The sequence below is a fragment of the Trachemys scripta genome, chromosome 23 (genome assembly GCF_013100865.1).
Source record: "Trachemys scripta elegans isolate TJP31775 chromosome 23, CAS_Tse_1.0, whole genome shotgun sequence".
Taxonomy (NCBI): Eukaryota; Metazoa; Chordata; order Testudines; family Emydidae; genus Trachemys; species Trachemys scripta.
Window position 1 is genome coordinate 3396070 of NC_048320.1, and position 25817 is coordinate 3421886.

At 45.3% G+C, this 25817-nt stretch overlaps 1 protein-coding gene across 2 annotated transcripts in view; it reads left to right on the forward strand.

Annotated features, from left to right (window-relative positions):
• Positions 1-22197, forward strand: part of NSF (N-ethylmaleimide sensitive factor, vesicle fusing ATPase) — a 159709-nt gene extending 137512 nt beyond the window's left edge. The window contains exons 18-21 of one of the 2 annotated variants that reach the window (XM_034755726.1): positions 14143-14277; positions 15205-15318; positions 19474-19529; positions 20480-22197. In XM_034755726.1, the coding sequence (XP_034611617.1) occupies positions 14143-14277; positions 15205-15318; positions 19474-19529; positions 20480-20495 (321 nt within the window). In that variant the 3' untranslated portion in view covers positions 20496-22197. The remainder of the gene's footprint in view (positions 1-14142; positions 14278-15204; positions 15319-19473; positions 19530-20479) is intronic. The other variant, XM_034755727.1, reaches the window with a different exon arrangement.
• The last annotated feature ends 3620 nt before the right edge of the window (positions 22198-25817 follow it).

Genomic DNA, 25817 nt, shown 5'->3' on the forward strand with positions numbered 1-25817 from the left:
TCCCGTATCTCAACAACTGGCTACTCAGGAGCCGATCTTACAAAGGAGTACTGACTTCCTCCCAGACAGGGGAGGATGGATAGCTCAGTGGTTTGAGCATTGGCCTGCTAAACCCAGGGTTATGAGTTCAATCCTTGAGGGGGCCATTTAGCGATCTGGGGCAAAAATCTGTCTAGGGATTGGTCCTGCTTTGAGCAGGGGGTTGGACTAGATGATCTCCTGAGGTCCCTTCCAACCCTGATATTCTATGATTCTATGACAGCCCTTTTTCCCTTCCCAGAATTAGGTTTCCAGATGAATGTTTAAAAAAAAAAAAAAATCCATGTTAGCTCCTGTACAAAGAATACCATTCATAAGGGCATACTTGGATTTGTTGGCAGCCAGGACCTACCTTCCCACAGATAGATTCATAAATTTATCATATCTCATCGGGACAATTCAAAGAAGTCCCTGAACTACAATAAGGAACTGTTTACAGCTCACCTTCTTGACCAAGTATACAGGACGACACCTCCACTACTTCCAGGACTGGCTCAGAAAGACCTATTAGTCAACCAGAGACAGCTGGACAAACGGGTCATGAAAAATTGTTCTCTCTTGCCACAGAAGGCAGGACAAGAGGCAGTGGGTTCGCAGGACAAGAGGCAGTGGGTTCACACTCCAGCAGAGCAGATTTAGATTAAATCTCAGGAAAAATTTCCGCACTGTAAGAACAGGAGGACAATGGAGCAGACTGCCTGTGGAAGTTGTGGAAGATCCTTCCCTGGAGGTTTTCAGAAGGAGGCTGGAGCCATCTGTCTTGGATGGATTAGACCCAACAAATCCTGCATCTTGGCAGGGGGTTAGACTAGACAACCCTTGTGGTCCTGTCTAACCCTATGGGTCTGTTATTCTCTGTTAGGCGTTATCCTTTTATCTAGATAGGACCAAGCAATTTCAAAAATCACCTAGACTGTTGGCTCCATTGCAGATAGATCCAAGGGGTCCACAATCTCTGCCCAGATCCCAGTCTCAAGGTGGATCTCTGAGGGTGTTGTCACTTGATAGGATGCAGCGTCTGCTCTACCCCCTGCACTCCCCAAAAGGATAATAGCACATTCTACCAGATCATAAGCAACTTCCACAGCTTTGTGCAAAAACCAAGTGTCTGAGATATGTGGAGCCACTCCCCGAGCCTCAGGGCATACTTTCTAAACACTATGCCTTGATCGGCTGTGGCACTTGGTAAAGTGGGGCTGTCTTCAGTTCTGGACTCATTTCCGAAGCTCCCTCCTCCCCGTGAGGATATTGCTTGGAAGCTACCTAAAGTGGAACACCCATAGTGACACTACTTGAAGAAGAAAAGGAGGTTACATGCTCTGTGCAATAACTATAGTTCTTTGAGATGTGTGTCACTGTGGGTGCTCCACTACCCTCCCTCCTTCCTCTCTTCTCAGACTGTTCTTTGTTGGATGTTTGGATAGAGAAGGAACTGAGGGTGGTTCACCCAGGCATCCCTCTGTACCCTTGGTGTGCAGCACAAGGTTGTAGAGAACGAATGTGTTGGCCGAACAGACACTGCTAATAGAAAACCTTCCATCAAAGGATTGAGAGGCTAATGCATACCTGAAATGGAGTACTCCTAGGGGGACAAATCTCGAAAAACTATAGTGACTGCACAGAGTGAGTAGCCTCTTCACGTGGATGTGAAAGTCCTCTCTCTTCAGCACAGATTTGTGTTCAGATGACCATTGTTTTCATCTCTTCAACAGAGAAGATGAAAAACCTGCGCAAACTTAACCCTCCTGTGCAGCTGGGGTTCCCCATTTTATAAACCAAGGCATCAAGAAGTGAAGTGCTTGTCCAAGGTTACGCAGGAAATTGGCAGCAGAGCCCAGAATTGAGCCCCGGAGTCCTTATTCCCAGTTTACATTGCTATACCCACTGGCAACTCTAGTTTATGAAGCAAGAGAAAAAGTTGCAATAAAGATTTTTTGGTTTGAACCATTTGAAAGCAAGCAGTTCACAATAGTTGCTTTATTAGTGGTGAGGAGATTACCTAAAGGAGTGTTGGGGCATTTTAGGGCCAAAGAGCTTACAGCCTCTAAATGTTTGCTGTGACAAAAGCAGCAATGATGAAAAAAGAGAAAATGTGGGCAGAGGAAGGATGAAAGTTTCAGCATCCTCCTCCTATTGTCTCACTCCTGAGGGGAAAGTTGAAACTTAACATTATTATGTTGTCACATCAAAGTGTGTGTTTATCTTTATAGCTGCATGGGGCATTGGAATGAGTCCTGGATCCCAGTACGCTACTGCACCAAGAAGTTATTCGTTTGACAAGTTCACACCATTAATTGGTGTCTGTTTAAATAGTCGTCTTTGTGTTCGATACCCTAATATCCTTGGTTGCATTGGTGAGCTAGATCTGGTGATTTCTGGCTCTCATATTATGCCATGTCTTGTTTTTCCTGTTTTAAAGATTAAATGGAGAGAGAAGAGGGTGAGAAATATGCAAAGGGATACAATAAATACAGAAATGTATACAACAGCCATGTCTGAAATAATAGAAATTATAATACATATTGGGAGATTAGTCATAAAGAATTAAGCATAAAGGCTTTGCTATTCTTAAGTCTTTATGACCAACTTTCCTCCATGTGTAGTACACACTATAGGCTGGTTTCTTAGATGTGATGAGCACCCCCCACTGCAGTGGAAGCTAGTGGGAGATGTGGTTGCTCATCGTGTCTGAAATCCAGCCCCATGTTTCTAAAGCTTGCAGATTAATTCAGTACATTGTACCATCCTGCTCTCTTCAGCTTTCTCACTAATTTCCAGCATTTTAGTTCTCCTGGGAACTGCAAATTCCCTCAAGGGTTTTTCAGAGTTGTTCACTCTCCGTACAGGTTTCCAGTTTTTCTCTCCCGTGATCTTTTGAGTCTGCAGGTATATAGCTACTAAAAACCATGATTGTTCTCCTGACCCTCCCTGATACTCCTTGTTATCCCAACGTCACAGTAAGTGAAGAAGATGCCTTTTTTTCTTCTCTTGCTCTTGCTCCTACCCACAAATGAATATCCTTGCCTCTTTCATGCATGTTGATGCCTTGTAAGTAGCTTCTAAATATTAGGCTTTGTTTAACCTGATGACTAGAGGTGGGTGAATACTTCAGAGAAAGAGATCCTAGATCCTACACTAGAAGCGCTACATCTCTCGAAGATGCCCTGTGCCAATGGGAGAGCGCTCTCCTGTCTGCATAATAAATCCACCACCACAAGATGCGGTAGCCATGTCAACAGGAGAAGCTCTCCCACCGACATAGCACTGTCCATATTGGTGCTTAGGTCAATGTAACTTATGTCACTCAGGGGTGTGGCTTATTCACACTCCTGAGGGCTAGTCTAGACTGGGGGAGGGGATCGATCTAAGATATGCAACTTCAGCTACGCTATTCGCGTAGCTGAAGTCGAAGTATCTTAGTTCGACTTACCTGGCCAACCTCATGGCAGCAAGTCAACCGCCGCGGCTCCCCCGTCGACACCGCTTACTCCTCCTGCTGAGGTGGAGTACGGGCGTCGATTCAGGGATCGATTTATCGCGTCTAGATGAGACGCGATAAATCAATCCCCGATAGATCAATTACTACCCGCCGATCCGGCAGGTAGTGTAGACGTGGCCTGAGTAACATAAGTTATACCGAAGTAAGTGGTAGTATAGACCTGTGTTTGGCAATGTTGTTTGCATACCTACTAGCTGTTTCATTGCTGGCCTAATGACTGAGTAGTTTTCCATGAATGTTCATATAAGTGATTTTTTTTCTTAACAAGAATGTTCATGGACTATGTGAGGCTTACATATGCTCCTGTGCATGTGGATTGGTGCATAGAATCATGCAGCCACCTAAAAATATGGGATTTCCCTCTTCCTGTTTGTTTAAAAAAAAAAAAAAAGTTCATCCAGTCACGAGGCAGAAACAGTGCCGTGTAATATAGGTAACCCAGTTGTGCATTATGAATAACATAAAGTAAATAGTTTGCATTGGTTGAAATAAGTTTATATACATTCAAATAAATGAATCAGTCTGACTGGATATGGTAAAAAGGGTTACAGTTGTGGAAACAGTTTGTGCTAAAAATTCTTTAAGTTATGATAGCCCCTGGATCAGAATCAGAGCCGTGTTTAGTGCTGCACAAAAACAATAAAAGACAATCTCTTGCTCTGAAGACAAGTCACTCCAGTTGGGTGCAAAAAGCATTAGGGAGAATGAAGAAAACAGAATGTGTGCCTACATAAACTAAATCAGTCTATGAAGATAAATATGTGAAGTCACAACTGGCTATCTGTTAGCCATTGTAAGCTTTTTGAGGCAGTGGCCATCTTTCTGTTCCTTGTTTGTACAGGGCCTAGCACAGTAGAATCATAGGATTGGAAGGGACCTCGAGAGGTCATCTAATCCAGTTCCCTGCACTCATGGCATGAAGACCATCCCTGACAGGTGTTTGTCTAACCTGCTCTTAAAAATCTTCAATGATAGAGATTCCACCACCTCCCTAGGCAGTTTATTCCAGTGCTTAACCACTCTGACAGGAAGTTTTTCCTAATGTCCAACCTAAACCTCCCTTGTTGCAATTTAAGTCCATTGCTTCTTGTCCTATCCTCAGAGGTTAAGAACAATTCTTCTCCCTCCTCCTTGTAACAACCTTTTATATACTTGAAAACTGTTATGTCCCCTCTCAGTCTTCTCTTTTCCAGACTAAACAAACTCAGTTTTTTCCATCTTCCCTCATAGCTCATGTTTTCTAGACCTTTAATCATTTTTGTTGCTCTTCGCTGCACTTTCTCCAGTTTGTCCACATCTTTCCTGAAATGTGGTGCCCAGAACAGGACACAATACTCCAGTTGAGGCCTAATCAGCACAGAGTAGAGCGGAAAAATTACTTCTTGTGTCTTGCTTACAACACTCCTGCTTACACATCCCAGAATGCTGTTCACTTTTTTTGCAACAGCGTTACACTGTTGACTCATATTTAGCTTGTGGTCCACTATGTCCCCCAGATTCCTTTCCGCAGTACTCCTTCCTAGGCAGTCATTACCCATTTTGTATGTGTGCAATTGATTGTTTCCTCCTAAGTGGATACTTTGCATTTGTCTTTATTGAATTTCATCCTATTTACTTCAGACCATTTCTCCAGTTTGTCCAGATCATTTTGAATTTTAAACCTATCCTCCAAAGCATTTCCAACCCCTCCCCACTTGGTATTGTCTGCAAACTTTATAAGTGTACTCTCTATGCCATTATCTAAATCACTGATGAAGATATTGAACAGAACCGAATCCAGAACCGATTCTTGCAGGACCCCACTCGTTATGCCCTTCCAGCATGACTGAACCACTGATGATTACTCTCTGGGAACAGTTTTCCAATCAGTTTTGCACCCACCTTATAGTAGCTCCATCTAGGTTGCATTTCCCTAGTTTGTTTATGAGAAGGTCATGTGAGACAGTATCAAAAGATTTACTAAAGTCAAGATATACAATGTTTACCACTTCCCTCCTATCCACAAGGCTTGTTACCCTGTCAAAGGAACCTATCAGGTTGGTTTGACGCGATTTGTTCTTGACAAATCCATGCTGACTGTTACTTATCACCTTATTATCTTCTAGATGTTTGCAAATTGATTGCTTAATTATTTGCTCCATTATTTTTCTGGGTACAGAAGTTAAGCTGACTGGTCTGTAATTCCCTGGGTTGTCCTTATTTCCCTTTTATAGATTGGCACTATATTTGCCCTTTTCTAGTCTTCTGGAATCTTTCCTGTCCTCCATGACTTTTCAGAGATAATCACTAATGGCTCAGATATCTCCTCAGTCAGCTCCTTGCATATTCTCCTTGCGCATTTCATCAGGCCCTGGTGACTTGAAGATATCTAACTTGTCTTAAGTAATTTTTAACTTGTTCTTTCCCTATTTTAGCCTCTGATCCTACCTCATTTTCACTGGTATTCACTATGTTAGACGTCCAGTCACCACCAACCTTCTTGGTGAAAACCGAAACAAAGAAGTCAGTAAGCACCTATGCCATTTCCACATTTTTTTTTTCTGTTTTTATTTCCACCTTCCGCCTTTTTCCCCCCTTCCCCCCCTCCCCCCCCCCCCCCGCCCAACACACACACACCTCCCTGTCCTTGGTCTTCCTCTTACTTTTAATGTATTTGTAGAATGTTTTTTTGTTACCCTTTATGTCTCTAGCTAGTTTGATCTCATTTTGTACCTTGACCTTTCTAATTTTGTCCCTACATACTTGTGTTATTTGTTTCTATTCATCCTTTGTAATTTGACCTAGTTTCTACTTGTTGTCACTCTTTTTTTTTTTTTTTTTTTTAAGATAGATGAAGATCTCCTGGTTAAGCCAAGGTGGTCTCTTGCCACGCTTCCTATCTTTCCTATGCAGTGGGATAGTTTGCTCTTGTGCCTTTAGTAATGTCTCTTTGGAAAAACTGCCACTGTCTTCAATTGTTTTTCCCCTTAGACTTGCTTCCCATGGGATCTTACCTACCAACTCCCTGAGTTTGCTAAAGTCTGCCTTCTTTAAATCCATTCTCTTTATTTTGCTGTTCTCCCTCCTACCATTCCTTAGAATCATGAACACTGTCATTTCATGATCACTTTCACCCAAGCTGCCTTCCACTTTTAAATTCTGAACCAGATCCTCCCTATTTGTCAAAATCAAATCTAGAACAGCCTCTCCCCTAGTAGCTTTCTCCACCTTTTGAAATAAAAAATTGTCTCCAATATATTCCAAGAAATTGTTGGATAATTTCTGCCCTGCTGTGTTATTTTCCCAACAGATGTCGGAGTAGTTGAGGGGGAGGGCTGGGGTGCTCATCTGGGTTTTCAAACCATCCAGGAAGCCTGAGGGAAAAGAGATACAGCATAGCTCTTCTAGAACTCAGAGCAGCTCCCTGGAGGGAAACAACATTCAGCTTCAGGCAGACGACACAACCACAAACATGTACATAAGTAACCAGGTAGGGACAAGGAGACCAAAGCTACAGTCAGAAGTGATGGAGGTAATGGAAATGTCAGCGTAGTCTCTCCTGTCCCTCAGAGCGATCCACATAAAAGGGGAGCTGAACTAGAAGATGAACTGGCTCAGGCAGATGCCAGCTCAACACTTTGCAGTGGTACCTGAATCAGGTCTTTGGTCTAATCTTGAGGACGTTGTCTCCCTTCAGCTGATTTGTTTGTAAACTGCAAGAACACAAAGAGCCCAAGGTACTCCCATCAGAGAGAGAATTCCTGAATCCATGGCAACAGATGCCCTTTCACACAGATGGCCACAGGGCTTTCTTTATGCATTCCCACTTTTCCTCTCCTGGGGGAAGTGATTCAGAAAATAAAAAAGGAGCAGGTGAAAGTCATATTGATAACTACCGTTGGCCAAGGAGACCTTCATTTTCCATTTAATAGCCCTGACAGTGGAACCTCCTCTATGGCTACCATGGAGACTGGGTATCTTCTTCCATCCGTATCCAGACTGGCTTCAGCCAACAGCCTGGTTATTGAAAGGGAATCATTAGTAATGCTGGGTCTATCTTCCAAAGTCATCAAGACTTTGCTAGCATCCAGAGAAGCTCAATTCAGTGTCTGGTGCCAAGAGCATGATGAGGATCCAGGAATCTGGGGACTGCAGCCATTTTGCATGTTCTCCAGTACCATTTCATGCCAAGTTTCTGCTCTCAGCAGCATCCTTTTTGCAGGGTCTGCAGGATCCCCGGGAGAGAACCCCCAGATCTCCAGGTTCCTCAGGGCTGTCAGACTGGCCAGGATGGTGGTCAGGCCAATCTTCCCAAAATGGGATCTTCCACTGTGTTTTGAAGACATTAATAGATCATTCCTTTTAGCCCCTGGCTTTAGTGACAGCCTTCTACCTGTACATAAAAACCTGTTTTCTGGTTGCTATCATATCTGCTAGATGTGTATCGGAGCTGGTGGCATTATCTATGCAATTCTCCCTTCCATGCTTCCCAAGAAGTCGTCCTTCCTTCATTCTGTCCGAAGCCGCAACATCAGACAGAGAGGATATCAAAAAAGTGTTGAAATTCTACCTCCATCCACAAGAAAATCCAGTGCCCAGTTTGAGTCCTTCCAGCCTAGATGTAAAGGACTCAGCATTTCCATTGTCCATCACTAGGTGGGTTAGGCTCTATATTGCTGACGCCTACAAGGCGTGAGAGACCCTTGCTCTGGAAGGTATCAAAGCACACGCTGTGAGATCTCTAGCTGCCTTGTGGGTGTGGAACAAGTAAGAGCATCCACATGGTCATCAGCCAACACCTTCATCAGACACTGCAAACGGGACTTACTAGCATCAGCAGAGGTCTCCTTTGGCAGAAATATGCTGGTGGTGGCGCAAAAATAATGTTGCCCTTTGAACAATTCTTACCCCAAAAAGGGGGGGTCCCCCCCCCCTTTTTCTCCTTTTCCATCTCATTGCTGGATTTCTTACCTTACCCTCCCACTGTCTGTTCACTACTCTCTACTTCCCAGATGTCTCAGAATTTGCGGAGATGTGGGGCTGCAAAAAGGAAAGTTTCTTACTGTTGTTAAACTTCTTTCTGATAGCAGCATCTCCCACAATTCTGCCCACTCTGGATGGCATTATGCCAAAGGGTCAGACATTTTCTCTGTGTTGGATCATTTTAAGGCCTGGCTTGACAAAGCCCTGGCTGGGCTGATTTAGTTGGGGTTGGTCCGGCTTTGAGCAGGGGGTTAGACTAGACAACGACCTGAGGTCTCTTCCAACCCTAATCTTCTATGATTACGATGCAGGCAGTATGTCAATTATACATAGCTGCTGTGTTCCCATTGAAGTTACTAATATCTTCCTACAAATTCTACACAGTTTTGGAATGGCTTATCTGGCAGCAAGCAGGAGTAGGGGGAATGTGTGATGGGTTTCCCCCAGGGTGCCACCTGGAGCTGGGATACCACTGAGCCCTCTCACCCACCAGCCTGGGCTCCCTCTCACACTGTGCTGCTGTGATAGGTTGCAAAGCTCTCCCAGCCTGCACTTTCACCAGCATTCCCACAGCTAGGGACACACCAAGCTGCAGGTACAGGCAGGCTCCCTAACCACCAGCCTTGGACCCCAGAGCAGTACCATCCTTCCCTGGTCAAATCTGGCCAGTGTATGGGTTTAACACCTGGTCCACCTCTCCCTCAATGTGAAGAGGACCATGCACACTTGCGGTAACCAAGCTGAGAATTTCCACAGACACCTTAGTCAAATGCACACTGGGTTGGATTAAAACATAAAATAAGTTTATTAACTACAAAAGAATAGATTTTAAGTGATTCCAAACAGATCAAAGCAGATTATCTAGTAAATAAACAAAACCACAAACTGATCTTAACATACTTCTCACTCTGAGTGACAGGCTGGCAGATTCTTAAGGCAAAAGCTGTCTTGGCTTTACAGCTTGGGTTTCCCAAGTTTTCATACACCAGCTAGAAACGCCTTTAGCCTGGGACCGTCAATTCCCCCCTGTTCAGTCTTTATTCCTCAGGTATTTCCAGGAGTGTTGTCACGGGGAGAATGATGTCATTTTCCTCCTTTTATATCTTGTTCCCACTTGTTTGAAAGCTCGTTTGCTGTGACCTGGATCAAACAGTTCCCATAGTGTAGTGCTATCTCAGAGAGGTTTCTATTGTACACAGTTCCTGGCGTAATCCTGGTGCTTGTGTGAATTTCCTCAATAAGCCATTAACATTATTTGGCCTTTTTACTGTTTTACCAAAAAGGCTGCTTGTGGGTGTTTTCAACCTCACAACATGTTTCAGTAACACCTACATAGCCAAACTTCATAACTTCACATACAACAATAGCACATACAATCCAATGAGATATTACTGTCTAGCAGATCAAGATTTTTAGAATTATACTTCACAAGACAGACTTTGTACAAAACATATCCTCATTACATGACACTGGTGAATATTGGGGTGCCGGGGTGTCACACGTCACCCCTTAGATTACTGCCAGAGGGTTAGTCACTGACTAACGTGAAGGCAGTGTGCCTAATGCCTTCTTTAGATTTTGATTATACAACTTCCAAGTGTTACCAAACATTGGAGTGTCATCCACATGTGTTTTTGCAAAGTTCTGTGTTTCTTTTCCCAGGTTGCCTGAAAACATTCTGGTGTGTGGCATTGTTACCATAATGCAGATATCAATATCTTTTAGAGTGTAGCTGTTTTGGCATTTAGCCATCAATGCCATGAGGCGGTGTGCCTCAGTTTCCCCTTCCACGCAGCAGTTCAGGTTTGTTATGATTTCCCTGCTGTGACAAGCTCTAAGCCTGTTTACAGGTACTAGCTGAGAAGCAGTATTATAGGACGTCTGTTACCACTTCTAGCATGTTCAAAAGTTTTTTCCAAAAATCATGCGTTTTACACATTTTTTGAGGATTTACCATAAGTACCAAATTCTTTGTCATAACCAACAAACTGCATATTATGAGACTTAACAGTACCAGCAACTTCATGACAGGGAGGTGTTTCCAAGTATGTTTATCATGCCACGCCTTCTGTTTAGACAGTCCGGTTTGTTCAATACCCATTGTGTTTTGCAGCCCCTTCCTAAACCATAGTATGTGTTCAGGTACTGGTCTTTCTTTCCCTTTAGTGTTTTGTCTGGGATCCTCTTTCTCAGATGGGTCATTAGCATTTTTACTGACACTCAAGTCTTTAGTAGGATTAAAGAGACAGTTAGTACATCAGGAATAACATTTTGCAAAAGTGGGATCTGGATTGGGGTACCCTCTGTTGCCCCTTTCTCTCTGTCTCGAAGAGGTCAGTTGTATATCTGCTCCCCTCTGGGAGGTCAGTTACCCAGTTCCCTCTTAAAACCTGATCCACAGGTTGGGTGCCTGGGAGCACAAACGCCGACCCAACAAATCTGTCCTGGGCACACCCTCCCATGTAATCAGTGAGGAGACTTTCCTGTACTTACCCAAATTCCTTTTCAACTTCTCCCTCTGGGCCACCCTCTAAGACACACCTCTGTGCTCTCTAGAGTGGATCTGTCCGCTGTCCAGCTGTGAAGGGCTCACAGCTAGCAGCCGAACAGTCCTTTCACTGGCGGGCACTACACCCTGCCCTCTCTCTGAGTTGGGTTTGCCTCCAGCTACAGAGTCCATGGAACCCTCACCCACCTCAGTGATCTCTAGGATCCCATCCCCCTCCTCTGGGCTTCCCTTTAGGACACATCTTCCTATGCACCCTAGAGTGAGGTCTGCCCCTTGCTCAGCTGCAACCTGCTGGCAGCCAGCAACCTGGACAGTTTCCTCACTGACAGGCAACACGCTCCCCTGCCCCTCAGAGGAGACGCTGCCTTTAACCACGAGGCAGCAGGAGCTGGTCTCAACCACACCTGCACCTGGTAGCAGACCATTTTCCACTGCTGCAGAGGAATTAAAGAGACACACTCCCATTCCTCCAGCAGTTCCTGGGACTTGGCCCTTTCCTTCTGGGGTTTCAGCACCATATTCCTCCTTGCTGCTGCCAGATCCCTTGACAGCCCAAGCTACATTGAAAAAGTCGTTCCACAGTAATAATTGTGACGGGTTATCATGTACTGCTGCCAACGTCAGTTCAGCTTCCAAATCCTCAGTTTCTATGTGCACTTTAGCCAAAGGCACAAGGATTTTGTGACCTACTAACAAAAGCTCTGCCATCTGTCCTGGCAGCATGTCTTTCTCCCAAACAATGTTTCTCTTGACCACAGAAATGTCTGCACCTGTATTCCTCCACCCAAGGAGCTCCTTGCCATTATTTTCATAGCCTTTATGTGCTTCCTGCCTGGCTGTGCAGAGGCTACTTTTACAAACCCTGTATGATAAGTGGCAATTGCCTGAGGTGTGTCTCTGTGCTCTGGGTAGCAGCATTCCCATGAGTTGCTTCCTGCCTGTTCCCTCCCAGCACGGGCATTTATTCCTCAGGTTCTCAGTGGAATTACAGTGATAGCACCTTCCTGGCTCTTCTGTTTTTACAGGAGATTTGGGACGAGGACTTGTGGAGGTGAGCGCCCAGCCTCCCATCCACCCTCCTTCCTGGGGTAAAACAGGAACCCTTCTTCCCACCAAACAAACCCCCTCTGCCTGTGATTTATTTCTAATAGATGCTTAGCTTTGTTCAAATTCATCAGCAAGAGTAGCAACTTCCTCAGCAGTTTTCACCTTTTTATCCCATAAACACTGTTTTACATCATCACTACAAATACTCAGGAAATGTTCCTGAGCAACAAGATCACACATTTCTTCAAAGCTTGTAACACCTTTTCCTCTTATGCACGTATCCCTGTGCAGGGAGGGGCCCAAGACACTCAGGCACGAGGTGCTGAAGGGGCTGGTTCTGGCCTGGCGGAGCAGAGACCCCTGGCCAGGACTGGGAGAAGAAGGATGGAGTCACTTAGCAGCAGCAGGGTGGCCTCCTCCGCAGCCTGGGACTGATCTTCCTCCTCGCGACCCTGGCTGGGGCTCTCTGCTCTGCCCTGCAAGGACTGCAGCCTCCTTCTCAGCTTGTGCCTGCAGGGATCCAGGGTCTTCGGCCCTAAATAGATTGAACTCCATGAGTCTAACTCTGTAAGGCAGGTTTCCAATCCTGTAATTAGTCTCGTGGCTGTTTTCTGAACCCTCTCCTATTTATCAACATCCTTCTTGAATTGAGGGCACCAGAACTGGGCACCATATTCCAGTGCCAAATAGAGAGGTAAAATAACCGTCTTCTCCTACTTGACATTCCGCTGTTGATGCATCCCAGGACTGTATAAACTCTGGCCACAATGAGTATGTGGGTATCTACTCAGGGATTAAAAACCCACGGCTGGCCTGGGTCAGCTCAGTTTCTGGGGCTGAAAAATTGCTGTGTACATGTTCAAGATCCGGGACCCTGAAGGATGGAAGGGCCCAGAGCTCGGGCTCCAGCCCAAGCCCGAGTGTTGACACAGCCATTTTTAGCCTCACAGCCTGAACCCTGCAAGCCTGAGTCAGTTGACCTGGGCCAGCTGCGGGCATGCTGTGCGTCTTTTAGCTCTGTGTAGATGTAACCTGGGCACACTGGGAGCTCATGTTCAGCTGATTATCCACCACAACCCCCCAAATCTTTTTCCTACTCACTGTGTGTACCCAGTCATGTGAACTTGGGAGCTGTTAGTGAGAATTCATAAATATGGGCCAGAAGCCTCCCCTGTATGTTAACTGCACCTACCGTTACTAGCGTTCAGACTTATTTACTTTATTCAGGAGTCCAGCATGCTATGTCCTGGGAGGAGGGAGGGTGCCTTCATCATAGTGTTGTGTCTGAAACAGTAAAAGAAGTATGTGTGGTAGGGTGAGGAGATGCCCCGGCTGTGCCAGACTGGCTCCACTCTGCTACTCAGATCATTTTCATCAGAATTTAAGCTTTTGTGTTGACTTAAAAAAATAATGATTAGGTGTCTGTCCTTCCTGGCTGTGGAAAACGCTACTTCAGAACATAATCCAATGAAGTGCTGTCTTGTTGACTTGTCTCCAGCCACATTAGCTGGGGGGAATGGAGTTCTGTATATGAAGCTCTGGCAGCTTCTGACCTTTTTACATTGACCCAGTGGTAAAAATGCTGAAAGGGGCTGGAACTTTTCGTACTAGGTTTCACAACAGTCATCACAGCCACAGCATCATCAGGTAGAAACTATAGCTCTGCGAGGTGTAAGTGCCCTAATTCAGCTCAGTGAGTGTTAAGTGTTTGAGCAGGGGGTTGGACTAGATGACCTCCTGAGGTCCCTTCCAACCCTGATATTCTGTGATTCTAAGAACTCTGACCCCTACCTAGAAAAAATCCGATATGCTGGCTTTTTTGGTCTCTTCTGATTGGCAGGAAGGATTCTGATTTCCTTATCCTTATACTTAGATATTGTCTTGTTAAAGATTTGTGCTGGTGACTACCAATATTTTAAATCTGATGCCTCTCATTTTTCAATCTGTTAGAGATATGTTGTAGGGCTTTATGCAGCATTTCTCACCATTCCCCCCCTTTGTTTTCCTTACAGTTAACCTAATCTGCCCAAGAGTGATGCCTGTGCTTTCCTTTTTTCTTGACATTTATCCCTTCTTATATGGGCAGGGTCGCAAGCTTTTAATCATTGGAACCACCAGCCGTAAAGATGTCCTGCAGGAAATGGAAATGCTAGATGCTTTCAGCACCACCATTCATGTACCCAGTATTGCGACAGGAGAGCAGCTGATGGAGGCCTTGGAGGTAAGGAGACCCCCTGAATGTCAAGGCGGCTGAAAGACCACCCGAGTTACTCTGTTAATGTGAATAATATCCATGCAATAGAGCACTTAATTAATGGAGTCAAAAGACGTCTGTGGGGAAAGTGCAATAGAGCTCCATTTTGAAACACTGACCTGCTTTGCTCTATTGGCCCAACACCAGTTATCAGGTGTCATTGAATGTAATGTTCCCTATAGCAAGGAAAGCAGAAGAGAGAGGGAGGCAGATACAGAGAGAGAAAAAATACAGAGAGGAAGTGACTTCATTTTTCTGCTGGCTGGAAACGGTTCCGAGGGCATAGAAGAGAGAGAGCAGAGTTGTCCTCAAAACATTTGAAATTTGAATTCATGGGGCCCAATCCTGCGAGGCACTGACTTCCCATTGAGTTGTCTAGTGGGGGCTGAGGAAGCTGAGCACATCCAGAGATGCTTGGCCTCCCACAGAATCAAGCCCATGGCTGGTTTCTGCTCCTCACAACTGTGGAGTTTGTAGCAGATGATGTAAATACTTATCAGACTGTTAGTACAGCCTTGCAAAATGCTACTCCACAAGGGCAAATAAAATACTGTTAGTATTTTCATTATTATCATCACCATGAAGGGTAGTTTCTGTCTGGTCATTTCTACAACAGTTTTGCAAGGTTGCTCTAGCACACATCACTATGTTCCTTATAGACTCTGTCATACGGGGAAGACTAGCCTAGGATAGAAGATTCAGGAAGTAAATCAATGAAAGGCTGGCTCTGTATGATGCTGTTGATAAGAGCTATGCCATAAAAGTATCCTAGTATGACTGTTCCTATAGCATCTCCAGGCAGTTGCTCTTAACTGTTTCCGAGACGAAGCTAAGGGCTGTTTTCTAATTCTGCACTCACCAGTGTGGCTGGCTGTCTTCTGGGTTTCTTTCCAGCTGCTTGGTAACTTCAAAGATAACGAGCGCAGCACCATTGCACAGCACGTCAAAGGGAAGAAAGTGTGGATCGGAATCAAGAAGCTGCTGATGTTGATCGAGATGTCATTACAAGTAAGAGGCTTTTTGCTTCAGGGGTGTCTGAGAGAGACTAGAACATTCTTGAAAGCACCTTTTGGCCCACAGACCCTTGCCTCTGTGAAATTGGGAGCCCTGCATTGTGTCTGTTATGGTTTGAACATGGTACATTTCCATAACGGCAACAGTGTTACTTGCAGATTTCCCTACAGCAGTTTTCAGCTCCAATCAGTAGAGTGAGCGCCATGTCTCAGTCCACTGAGAGATCTATAAAAAATAGAGGGCCCAGGAGCTGTATCAAGTTAGTCTTCAGAGAAATGTCTGCAGCCCAGAGGATCCGGGCTGACTTACCTTTAATGAATTGCCTTCTCAAGCACAAGTGATAAGTTGAGATTGCAGATAGTGATAATTGAGGATTTTGTTATGAAAAAGTTTCCTGTGCAGGTGCAGCGGCTCTTTCCCTGAAAGAAGATAAATCTGTCAAGCTGTCCAGCTGTTCTCTTCATTTTCCACTTTCAGCACTTTAAAGAAAAGAATTGCCTAGGGTAGAAATATGTAGCTCTTAGCCCCCCACTGTTGCATCTCTTGTGCCTGCAAGCTAGCCATCAGGCACATACTCCATTGTGTCTGTGAGCTAAAAAAGTGTGTGTGTAGCATTTGGACCTAATCCTCAGGGGCTGACATTTCAGAGCCCTTCTACATTTGAACCCTTCCCTCCCATTCCCCCTTTTTTTCATCACATGGATTTGGTGCAGCTGAATGTGCTGTCTTTAGATCTTCCTATGAGATGCTGAGCATAAGTGAAGAAGCCTATATTTTAGCAGCATACGAGTCATGTATCCCCTCTGTTCACTATTCACAATTCTGTTAAAACTTGCACAGCACTGAGGATCTGCTCTAACTAGATGTCACCTGAGGGAATAAAGTCATTTATCTAGATTACTTTTTCCTCTCTTTCCCTTGACTTTTAATTCCATACCTACAGGCAAGTCAGTAAGTCATTGCTCACACGCATTAAATGTGTTTAATGGGCTCAGACCTGCCAGGGTACAGTTACAGCCAATTTTACTTAAAATCTTGACAAGAGATGCCTCTCTACCTTTCTTCTGAGACAGGGAAATGACTTCGGTTAGATTGTGACCTTGAACATTGGTGCTTTTAAAACTCCAGGATTAAAAATGTGCAGAGTAAGGGCAGTTCTGAAATGGGGCACTGGGAATCAAATTGCACTGGATTTTCCCCACAGCTACATACGAACGTGGTGAGCGGTGTCGCTAGGGGGTAGGGTGTTTTCCCCCTTGGAAACAGGCTGCTGTCCTGAAATGTTTCAGAAGAATGTTGTCGCTTACAATCCAAGTGCATGTTCAAGCATTTAAAGTGATTTTGTTTAACAAGTTGGTCATTTCGTAGACGATTTGAATCTCTGACAGATCAACCTGAGGGAAAGTAGGCAGCATTTTAACTTAGGTTCAAGTCATCTTGAATACATTAAATAGAGAGGTAGCTAATGAGCAAATTGCGGCTTATACAGATGTTGGGTATGCATTTGGTTGGTAGCAATGTGATCCACGGCCATTAATTAATTAAAGTAATTTGAATTCTGCATAGCTCCTTTATATTCAGTCTCCCACACACTTGATATCTCTGTATTGCAAAAAGTCATCGGTTTTCACACAAGTCTCAGCTGCACTTTGTTGCCATAGATACAGGAAAAAATTCACATGTTCGCAACTGATAAGAGAAAGTTCATATTCAGAGATCTTGAGGGACCATTGTGCTGCTCTGGTCTAGCTTCCTACATGGCCAAAGTCCTGGAATTTCACTACGTGAAGTGACCCTTCAAGTCCAGACCTTCTGGGTGAGCTTGAATGTGTCTTTTAGACAGACTCTAATGCTGCCTTAAAGACTCCAGGTGATGGTGAATCCACCACTTGCCTAGGTATTTTATTCCCATTTTTTCATGTCGTGTGTGTGTGTGTGTGTGTATATATAATATATATATATATATATATATATAAATCTTCCTACAGTATCTTCCACTGCATGCATCCGATGAAGTGGGTTTTAGCCCACGAAAGCTTATGCTCAAATAAATGTGTTAGTCTCTAAGGTGCCACAAGGACTCCTGTTCTTTTTGCTGATACACACTAACAAGGTTACCACTCTGAAACCTCACTGTTAAAAATGTTCACCTTAATTCTAGTTTGAATTTGTCCAGCTTCAGGTTCCAGTCACTGGATCTAGTTATGCCTGTGTCTGCTAGAGCTCTAGGACTGAAATCTCCCCATTCAGGTACCTCTTCACCTTCTCTTGGATAAACCCAATAGATTGAACTGCTTCAGTCTCTTCCTCTAAGCCAAGATTGAATTCAGATTGAATATTATCCTGTATCTATCCAAGTGTCGGTCAGGAGGCCAGTGAGAATGTTGCAGCTAGCCCTCCTTTTGTGTTTATTTTGGTAAGGGTGGGTCTGAGTGCTCCCTTCGAATAGAATATTTGGTTCCCTGGTTCCAAAATTACAGCATTTGTAAACTTTGGTCTGTCCATGTGGAGTATTTCCAGTACTAGCCCACCATACTTCACCAACCTCCCTGAAGACTACAGAATAAACAACTGAATATGGAGCTTATATTCAAACTGGGTGAGAGGCAATAAAATGTAAATAAAACATTAGGAAACTGCAATCTCCGATTTCCAAATAGTTATAACTCCAACTCCTCCTACTTGGGTGGGATGAAAGAAACAAAGCCTTTCCCCTGACTTCATAAATCAGTAGTCTAGCCTTCATTTCTCAGTCCCAAGCTGTGTTCAGTCTTCATGGCTGAGACTGCTGAGTGTCTTAGTTCTGTTCATTTCCCTGTTATGATTGCCTGGAGAGTGCCTCTCCTGTTTCCTATGGGACTTCTTTCATAGAACCATAGGGTTGGAAGGGACCGCAAAGGTCATCTAGTCTAACCCCCTGCCAAGATTCAGGATTTGTTGCCTCTAAAACATCCACGACAGATGGCTCCAGCCTCCTTTTGAAAACCTCAAGTGAAGGAAACTCCACGACTTCTCTAGGCAAATTGTTCCATTGTCCTACTGTTCTTACAGTGAGGAAGTTTTTCCTGAGATTTAATCTAAATCTGCTATGCTGGAGTTTGAACCCATTGCCTCTTGTCCTGCCTTCTGTGGCAAGAGAAAACAACTTTTCTCCATCTTTTTAGGGCAGCCTTTCAAGAATTTGAAGACCGCTATAATGACCCCCCTAAATCTCCTCTTTTCCAAAGCAAACATACCCCATTCCTTCAGCCTTTGCTCGTATGGCTGCATTCCATCCCTCTGATCATCTTTGTCACTCACGTCTGGATCCTTTCTGGTTTCTCTACATCCTTTCTATACATTTGTGACCAAAATGGGACACAGTACTCAAATGAGGCCTAATCAGCGCTGAGTAGATTGGTACTATCGCTTCCTGTCACTTGCATGCTCTGCCTCTGTTAATGCAACCCAAAATTATATTTGCTCTTTTTGCAACAGTTTTGCATTGCTGACTCATGTCAAGGCTGTGATCCACCACAACTCCCAGATCCTTTTCAGCTGTGCTGCTGCCGAGCCAGTTATCTCCCAGTCTGTATTTGTGCGTTTGGTTTTTCTTCCCTAAGTGTAGCACCTTACATTTGTCTTTGCTGAATTTCATATTGTTGTCTGTAACCCAGTTCTCCAATTTATCAAGATCCCTCTGAATTTTAGCTCTTTCCTCCAAAGTGTCTGTAGCCCCCTCCCCAGCTTTGTGTCATCTGCAGCTTTGATCGGCGTGGTCTTTATTCCAACATCCAGGTCATTAATAAAGATGTTAAACAACACTGGACCCAGAACCGAATCCTGTGGAACCCTACGCGAGTCCTCCCTCCAATCTGACATCTTTCCATTAATAGTTACTCTGTGTTTGCAGTTGTTTAACCAATTATGTATCCACTTAATGGCAGTTCTACTGAGCCCACATTCCTCCACCTTATTTATGAGAATATCATGTGGGACGGTGTCAAAAGCCTGCTGAAGTCCAGGTATATTATATCCGCCACATTCCTTCTTTCCACCAAATCAGTTATCCTGTCAAAGAAGGAAATCGAGCTGGTTTGGCATGACTTGTCCTTGGTAAATCCATGCCTGCTGCTAATGATCACCCCTTCATCTTTGTTTTGTGTCTAGATGGATCCTGAGTATCGTGTGAGAAAGTTCCTGGCACTCCTAAGAGAAGAAGGGGTGTAAGTACTAGTAATATTTTAAAAGCTGTTCCATGACCCAGATGCCACTCCCCTGACATCAGAGGAATTGCAGCAGAGTATCTGACAGCAGTCTTGGGTTCTGGGGCTGTAATAGCTCTTTTAAATTCCATTTTGAACGTTCCCTTCCTACTCCAGTATCATTCTGTTCCTCAGTGACTCTCCAAAGCTATTAGGGACCCAAAGCATGTTTGAATTCTCTGCCTTCTTGAATATCCGGGGGAGGCGTTAAACTTGTGCCTGATCTGCTGTCTCTAACTGGACTAAATCAGGAGTAGTCCCATTGTAGCCAATGGAGTTAAACCCCGAGACATCAGAATCGGGCCATTTGCTGTTGGCTCTATTTAATTTTTCTCTCTGTGTCCTGCTTTGTCAGCCTTCCCTGTCCCTGTGCCAGGTCCTCACTGGCAACATCATTTCACAGAGGCCTGCCCTCTGGTGCATGCACTGGAAGCTCTGGGGCAATGCTCCCTCTCATTTTTTTTTATGGCTATGTGCGAAATGAATTTTGTTAGGTGTGTGGTGGGGGTGGGGCCAAGGGGTTCAGAGTGTGGGAGGGGGCTCAGGGCTGGGGCAGAGGGTTGGGGTGCTGGGGGGGTGGTGGGCTCTGGGGTGGGGCTGGAGATGAGGGGTTTGGGTGAAGGCTGCCCCAGAGCTGCGGTGAGAGAACTTCCCCCAACCCTCTCTTACCGCAGCAGCTCCAGCTAGGGCTCCTCTCCCCGGCAGCTCTGGCGGGGCTGGGCTGGGCCAAGAGAGGGGCTTCTCTCCCCACCTGCGCAGCCTTTGAGAGCCTGCTGCGCGGCCGCGCAGCTGACAGGGAACTTAACTTGAGAGGTAGCAGTTTGCAGATATGTCTGCTGTGTGCATGCTGTGTCTGGGTGTTGGTGTCTGCAGAGAGACATGCTTTGTGGCGGTTGTGGTCTGTTTTTCAGTAGTGTGCTCGCCTGAGTGGAGACGGACCGTGTGCAGAGCTCAGTGGCTGGAGAAGTGACCAAGCTGGAGAATACACTGGGATTTGTGTTCTTCTGTTCAACCCACTGGACAAAGTGAAATGTTCATCTACCTTCAACATCCCACTTGGAATTTGCATGTTTAGCAAAATAAAATATCCATTTTTTGCTCTTAAATATTCTGGTGTCTTGTGGAATGGTCAGTCTCCTTTAGAATACCTTGCTTCTGTTTCTGTGCACGCTAAAGTACATTCTCACTGGTTTATCATGGAGGACGTGTCCAACGAATTTTGAAGCTAACACTTATGTCCAGCATTAAATTAATACCCCAACATGGCACCTTTTCTGTAGAAAAGTTCTACTTCTAACCTACAGTGGTGTAGTCTGCAGGTGTATTGCAGTGTGTTTGTGATATCATTGTGATGGTGAATGCTTTCCTGTACAGGTGTCTGTCATCACATGACCCAGTGGGATTGGCTGTTGAGCCTGTGATGTCACTTCACCGTCCTGCCTGATATGATGTCCTGTAATGTTGTTTCAGCCAGAACGAGCTTTTCTGTGATGGTTCGAAACACGAGGCAGGGCAGTCACTGTCTGACAGCAAAGCCCAGTAATGGAGAGGCTACAGCCCACTTTGACATTCACCCAGTGGGGCTAGCAGCAGTAGTCGCTGCAGCTGGCAGTGAGTGGCATTGGGCAGAGGTGGGTTCCTTTCCTAGCTAGATACACACACAACAATCAGTTTTATAAAGCTTTGACGATTTTTTAAAATTTTCTCACTCAAGCATCTTTGGATTCATAATGTCAGTTGAGAACCTACTTTTTATTAAAAGCCAGGGGGGGGGGGGAGGGGTATTGAAGCCAGAACTGGCATTAACCAGTCTAACTAATCCTGCTTTCCTGATGAGCTACTAAGGGTTGAAAAAAATGATCTTCCCTCTCCTCCTTTGAAAGGGTGGGTACCCGTGTTCTTTTTCCGGAGTTCTCCGGGTTCTGCAGGACCCTTTGTGTTGCCAGGGCAGGCTCAGTTTCCATTCTTGCACTGTGGTAAAGCAATGTACCGAACTTTGGCTGCAAAGCACCTGCACACTACACGCTTACTGATAACTGAGTGAGAATTCTCTTCCCCTGTCAATGAGCTCCGCCCGTATTTTAACAAAGTGCATGGAGCATGCTGCTATATTTTCCCCACCCGTGACAGGGTGAGGCAAACAATCAAAGCCATTTGCAGGCTTCAAAAGCTGCCTAGGTTTACTGCCAAAGGCTAGCAACTCAGACACCCCTAGGGGTTTGGGAGCAACCTCCTTCTCTGCGAATGTCCTTTGGCCTCGTGGTTGAAGGCAAACCATTCTCTAGACCTTGCTGTGTACTTGAACTTGGTCATGTGTTTTAGCCATTTAACTTACCTCCTTGATTTTTTTCTTCTTTTGTTGAGTGCTGCTGTATTGTGATTTTGTGAGTCCCAGTGGCCAGTATGCACCCTCCCATATTTGTGTATGATCTTGCAACTTTCATTTGTCCCCTTCTCCCTCCCCCCCCCAATCTTAGTGAAAGCAGCACACAGTGTATTAATTTGTCTGATTAAATTATGTAAACATTTTATTGTGGTTTTTTTGTCCAAAGAGATATTGAGAAACATAAATATTATATGGTTTAAATGTAGATCATGGATGCAATAAAAAGCACATACTTGGAATGACTTAGGAGGCTGACTTGTCCTTGGGAGATGGATGTGTTGGTGTTGGGAGCTGGTACATATTGAGAACTGGATATATTGGATGCATCCAGGCACAGCCCTCAAACTGCTGTTTCTGGGGTCTTACTTTAGGATACAGCTGTGGAAATCTTCAGAAGCAAAGCTCAGGTTCTTGCAGTTGTTCCCATGCCGGTGACAGGGAGTGATCAAATGGATTTTATGTGCAAAGGGAAAAACAGATCAAGTCCAAGATTTTCAAAAGTGAATAATCTTTTGATGCTCAGTATTTTGGTGCCCAACTTGAGACAGTATGAAGGGTCCTGATCTTCAGAAAGCCTGGGCATGACCCCTCTGAGCATCAGGTCCGTTTAAGGCATCTCAGGTCACACTTTGGAAAATCTTGGCCGAAATCATTAACTCTTCGACTATGGGCTAACAAGGAAATGTTACCGGAAATGTTGATCTTTAAAACCACACTGGAGAGTGTTTTAACTACAGCCCTGGCTTTCACCCTGTCACCTCCCAAATCCCACTCTCTGCATAGCCTATGCAACCTGGCACTTCCATCACATGTTGCCCTAAGTGGTTAGTATCCTTGTGTTACAGAGCTGGCCGTGGATGTCAGGCCCTTGGGGATAGATGCGTGTTTTCACAGGAATTGCTCTTTCTATATATTCTCCTTTTATGTAAAATAAATAATGGCCCATGACTTTCATTATACACGTTCCGGCTACTAACTTAATTATTTCCTTGTCATCCTCCTAGTGCTTTCACTTCCAACTGAAGGGCCCACATGCACCATCCAAGGCTGCATTTCAACTGTAGAACATTCAATACTGAACTGTTAAGCAAATGGGTTTCATTCTAGCATCCCATGTAACTCTCACGCCACAACACAAGCAGGTTCAGAAGCCAAAGGACTGGTCTAGCCATCTGATGCTATAATGGTGTGAGAGAAAAGGTATTTATTTGGTTTGCAGCACGTGTATCAGCCAGTAATAGGATTCTGCTTGATCTAGTGTTCCGAAATTGGTATGTGTATTCTGAAGGCATTTGGTAAGTTTCTTGTTCTCTGACCATCCCTGCTGGACTAATGGGAAAAGTTCAACTAGGCAGACAATGTCGTTCTCCCTACAGTATTTCAGCTTTGAAAAACCCTACTAGGCACCCATTTTGTTACCTTATCCAATCTAATCTCTCTCTAGTTTTATTCTCTGCCAGATCTTTGCTTGTTGATTTGAACGTTTGGAACGATAATCAAGTATCAAGGGGTAGCCCTGTTAGTCTGTATCTATAAAAACAACAAGGAGTCTGGTGGCACCTTAAAGACTAACAGATTTATTTGGGCATAAGATTTCGTGGGTAAAAAACTCACTGAAGAAGTGACGTTTTTACCCACGAAAGCTTATGCCCAAATAAATCTGTTAGTCTTTAAGGTGCCACCAGACTCCTTGTTTTTGTGGAACGATAATGATTAGCAAACGGGGGCTGTGGAGTGAGCAGATATCAGCAGTTACGCAGATAGAAAAGGTCCACACTCATGCATGCTAGGTACTGGAACTCATTTCTCGTGTCTCGAACACAGAAACGGGGGCAGACTCTAGTCTTTAGTTGCAGTGGTCTAGTGTTTAAAAGGCCAGTGATTGCCTGTACATCTCTTCCAACATATAAATAGAAACTGGTGGTAAAACATTGGAGTAAGCTAGCAGGAAATTCCTTTCGCTAACGGAGTGTTGCTCTGAAGCCCAGAGACACTGGGTGTGTGTATACACATCAATGTAAGCCTAGGGCTAGTGGGACGCAAGTCAGCTGACCCATGTCAGGAAATCCTGGGCTTGAGCATCTACATTGTATTTTAAACTTAGGTTAAGGATTTTCTGACCAATGCTTGAACCTAGGGCTGTGGCATCCACACCAGTTACAGAGACCCGAGTCACAATAACCCTATCCTAGAGTGTCTAGCACCCCCCAATGTTGACACGCTAGCCCTACTTACATGTTGCACTGTGGAAAAACTACTGCCCACCCTGTTTCCTAACTGTAACAGCAGGTGCCGATAAAGAGCATGTGAGTGCCCCAAGGGTCGGTCCTGGGGCCGGTTTTGTTCAATATCTTCATTAATGATCTGGAGGATGACGTGGATTGCACCCTCAGCAAGTTTGCAGATGACACTAAACTTGGAGGAGTGGTAGATATGCTGGAGGGTAGGGATAGGATACAGAGGGACCTAGACTAATTAGACGATTGGGCCAAAAGAAACCTGATGAGGTTCAACAAGGACAAGTGTAGAGTCCTGCACTTGGGACGGAAGAATCCCATGCACTGCTACAGACTAGGGACCGAGTAGCCAGGCAGCAGTTCTGCAGAAAGGGACCTAGGGGTTACAGTGGACGAGAAACTGGATATGAGTCAGCAGTGTGCCCTTGTTGCCAAGAAGGCTAACAGCATTTTGGGCTGTATAAGTAGGAGCATTGCCAGCAGATCGAGGGACGTGATCATTCTCCTCTGTTCGACATTGGTGAGGCCTTATCTGGAGTACTGTGTCCAGTTTTGGGCCCTACACTACAAGAAGGATGTGGAAAAATTGGAAAGAGTCCAGCAGAGGGCAACAGAAATGATTAGGGGGCTGGAGTACATGATTTATGAGGAGAGGCTGAGGGAACTGGGATTATTTAGTCTGCAGAAGAGAAGAATGAGGGGGGATTTGATAGCTGCTTTCAACTACCTGAAAGGGCGTTCCAAAGCGGATGGATCTAGACTGTTCTCAGTGGTAGCAGATGACAGAACAGGGAGTAATGGTCTCAAGTTGCAGTGGGGGAGGTTTAGGTTGGATATTAGGAAAAACTTTTTCACTGGGAGGATGGTGAAGCGCTGGAATGGGTTACCTAGGGAAGTGGTGGAATCTCCTTCCTTAGAGGTTTTTAAGGTCAGGCTTGACAAAGCCCTGGCTGGGATGATTTAGTTGGGGATTATGTCCTGCTTTGAGCAGGGAGTTGGACTAGATATCTCCTGAGGTCCCTTCCAACCCTGATCTTCTATGATTCTAGTACATAAACTGCGGAATTACAGAACTGCTGCACCCTGGGAGGCTGGTAGGAAGTTTGGGGGCCGGCTCCCACTCACTGCTCTCACAGTGCACCCTGCATGGGCACCTCTGCACATGCAGCCCCATGGAGGGGAGGTTGGGCCCAGGAGCAAGGGACAATGCGGGGCAGGACCAAGGGGCTGCCCTGCAGGGAGAGGGAGCAGCAGAGCTCGTGGCTCAGCATGGTGGGGAGGAGGAGACCCCCCAACATCCTGGCAGCCAGGAGCTGCCTCCCATCTGTTTAGGGTTACCATATTTCAACACTGAAAAAAGAGGACACTCCACGGGGGCCCTGGCCCTGCCCCAACCCCACCCCTTCCCTAACCCCAGCCCCGTCCCTTCCCCACCCCCATTTCAACCCCTTCCCTAAAGTCTCTGCCCCCTCCTCCCTCCCGCTTTGATCTTGGTTGGGGGTTGCTTCCCTGCAGCCTCTGTGACCCCCAGCTCCCCACTCGCCCTGCAGCCTCTGCGCACCCCCCCCGCCTTGCAGCCTCTGTGACCCCCTGTACCCCCCCGCCCCTGCAGCCTCTGCGCCCCCC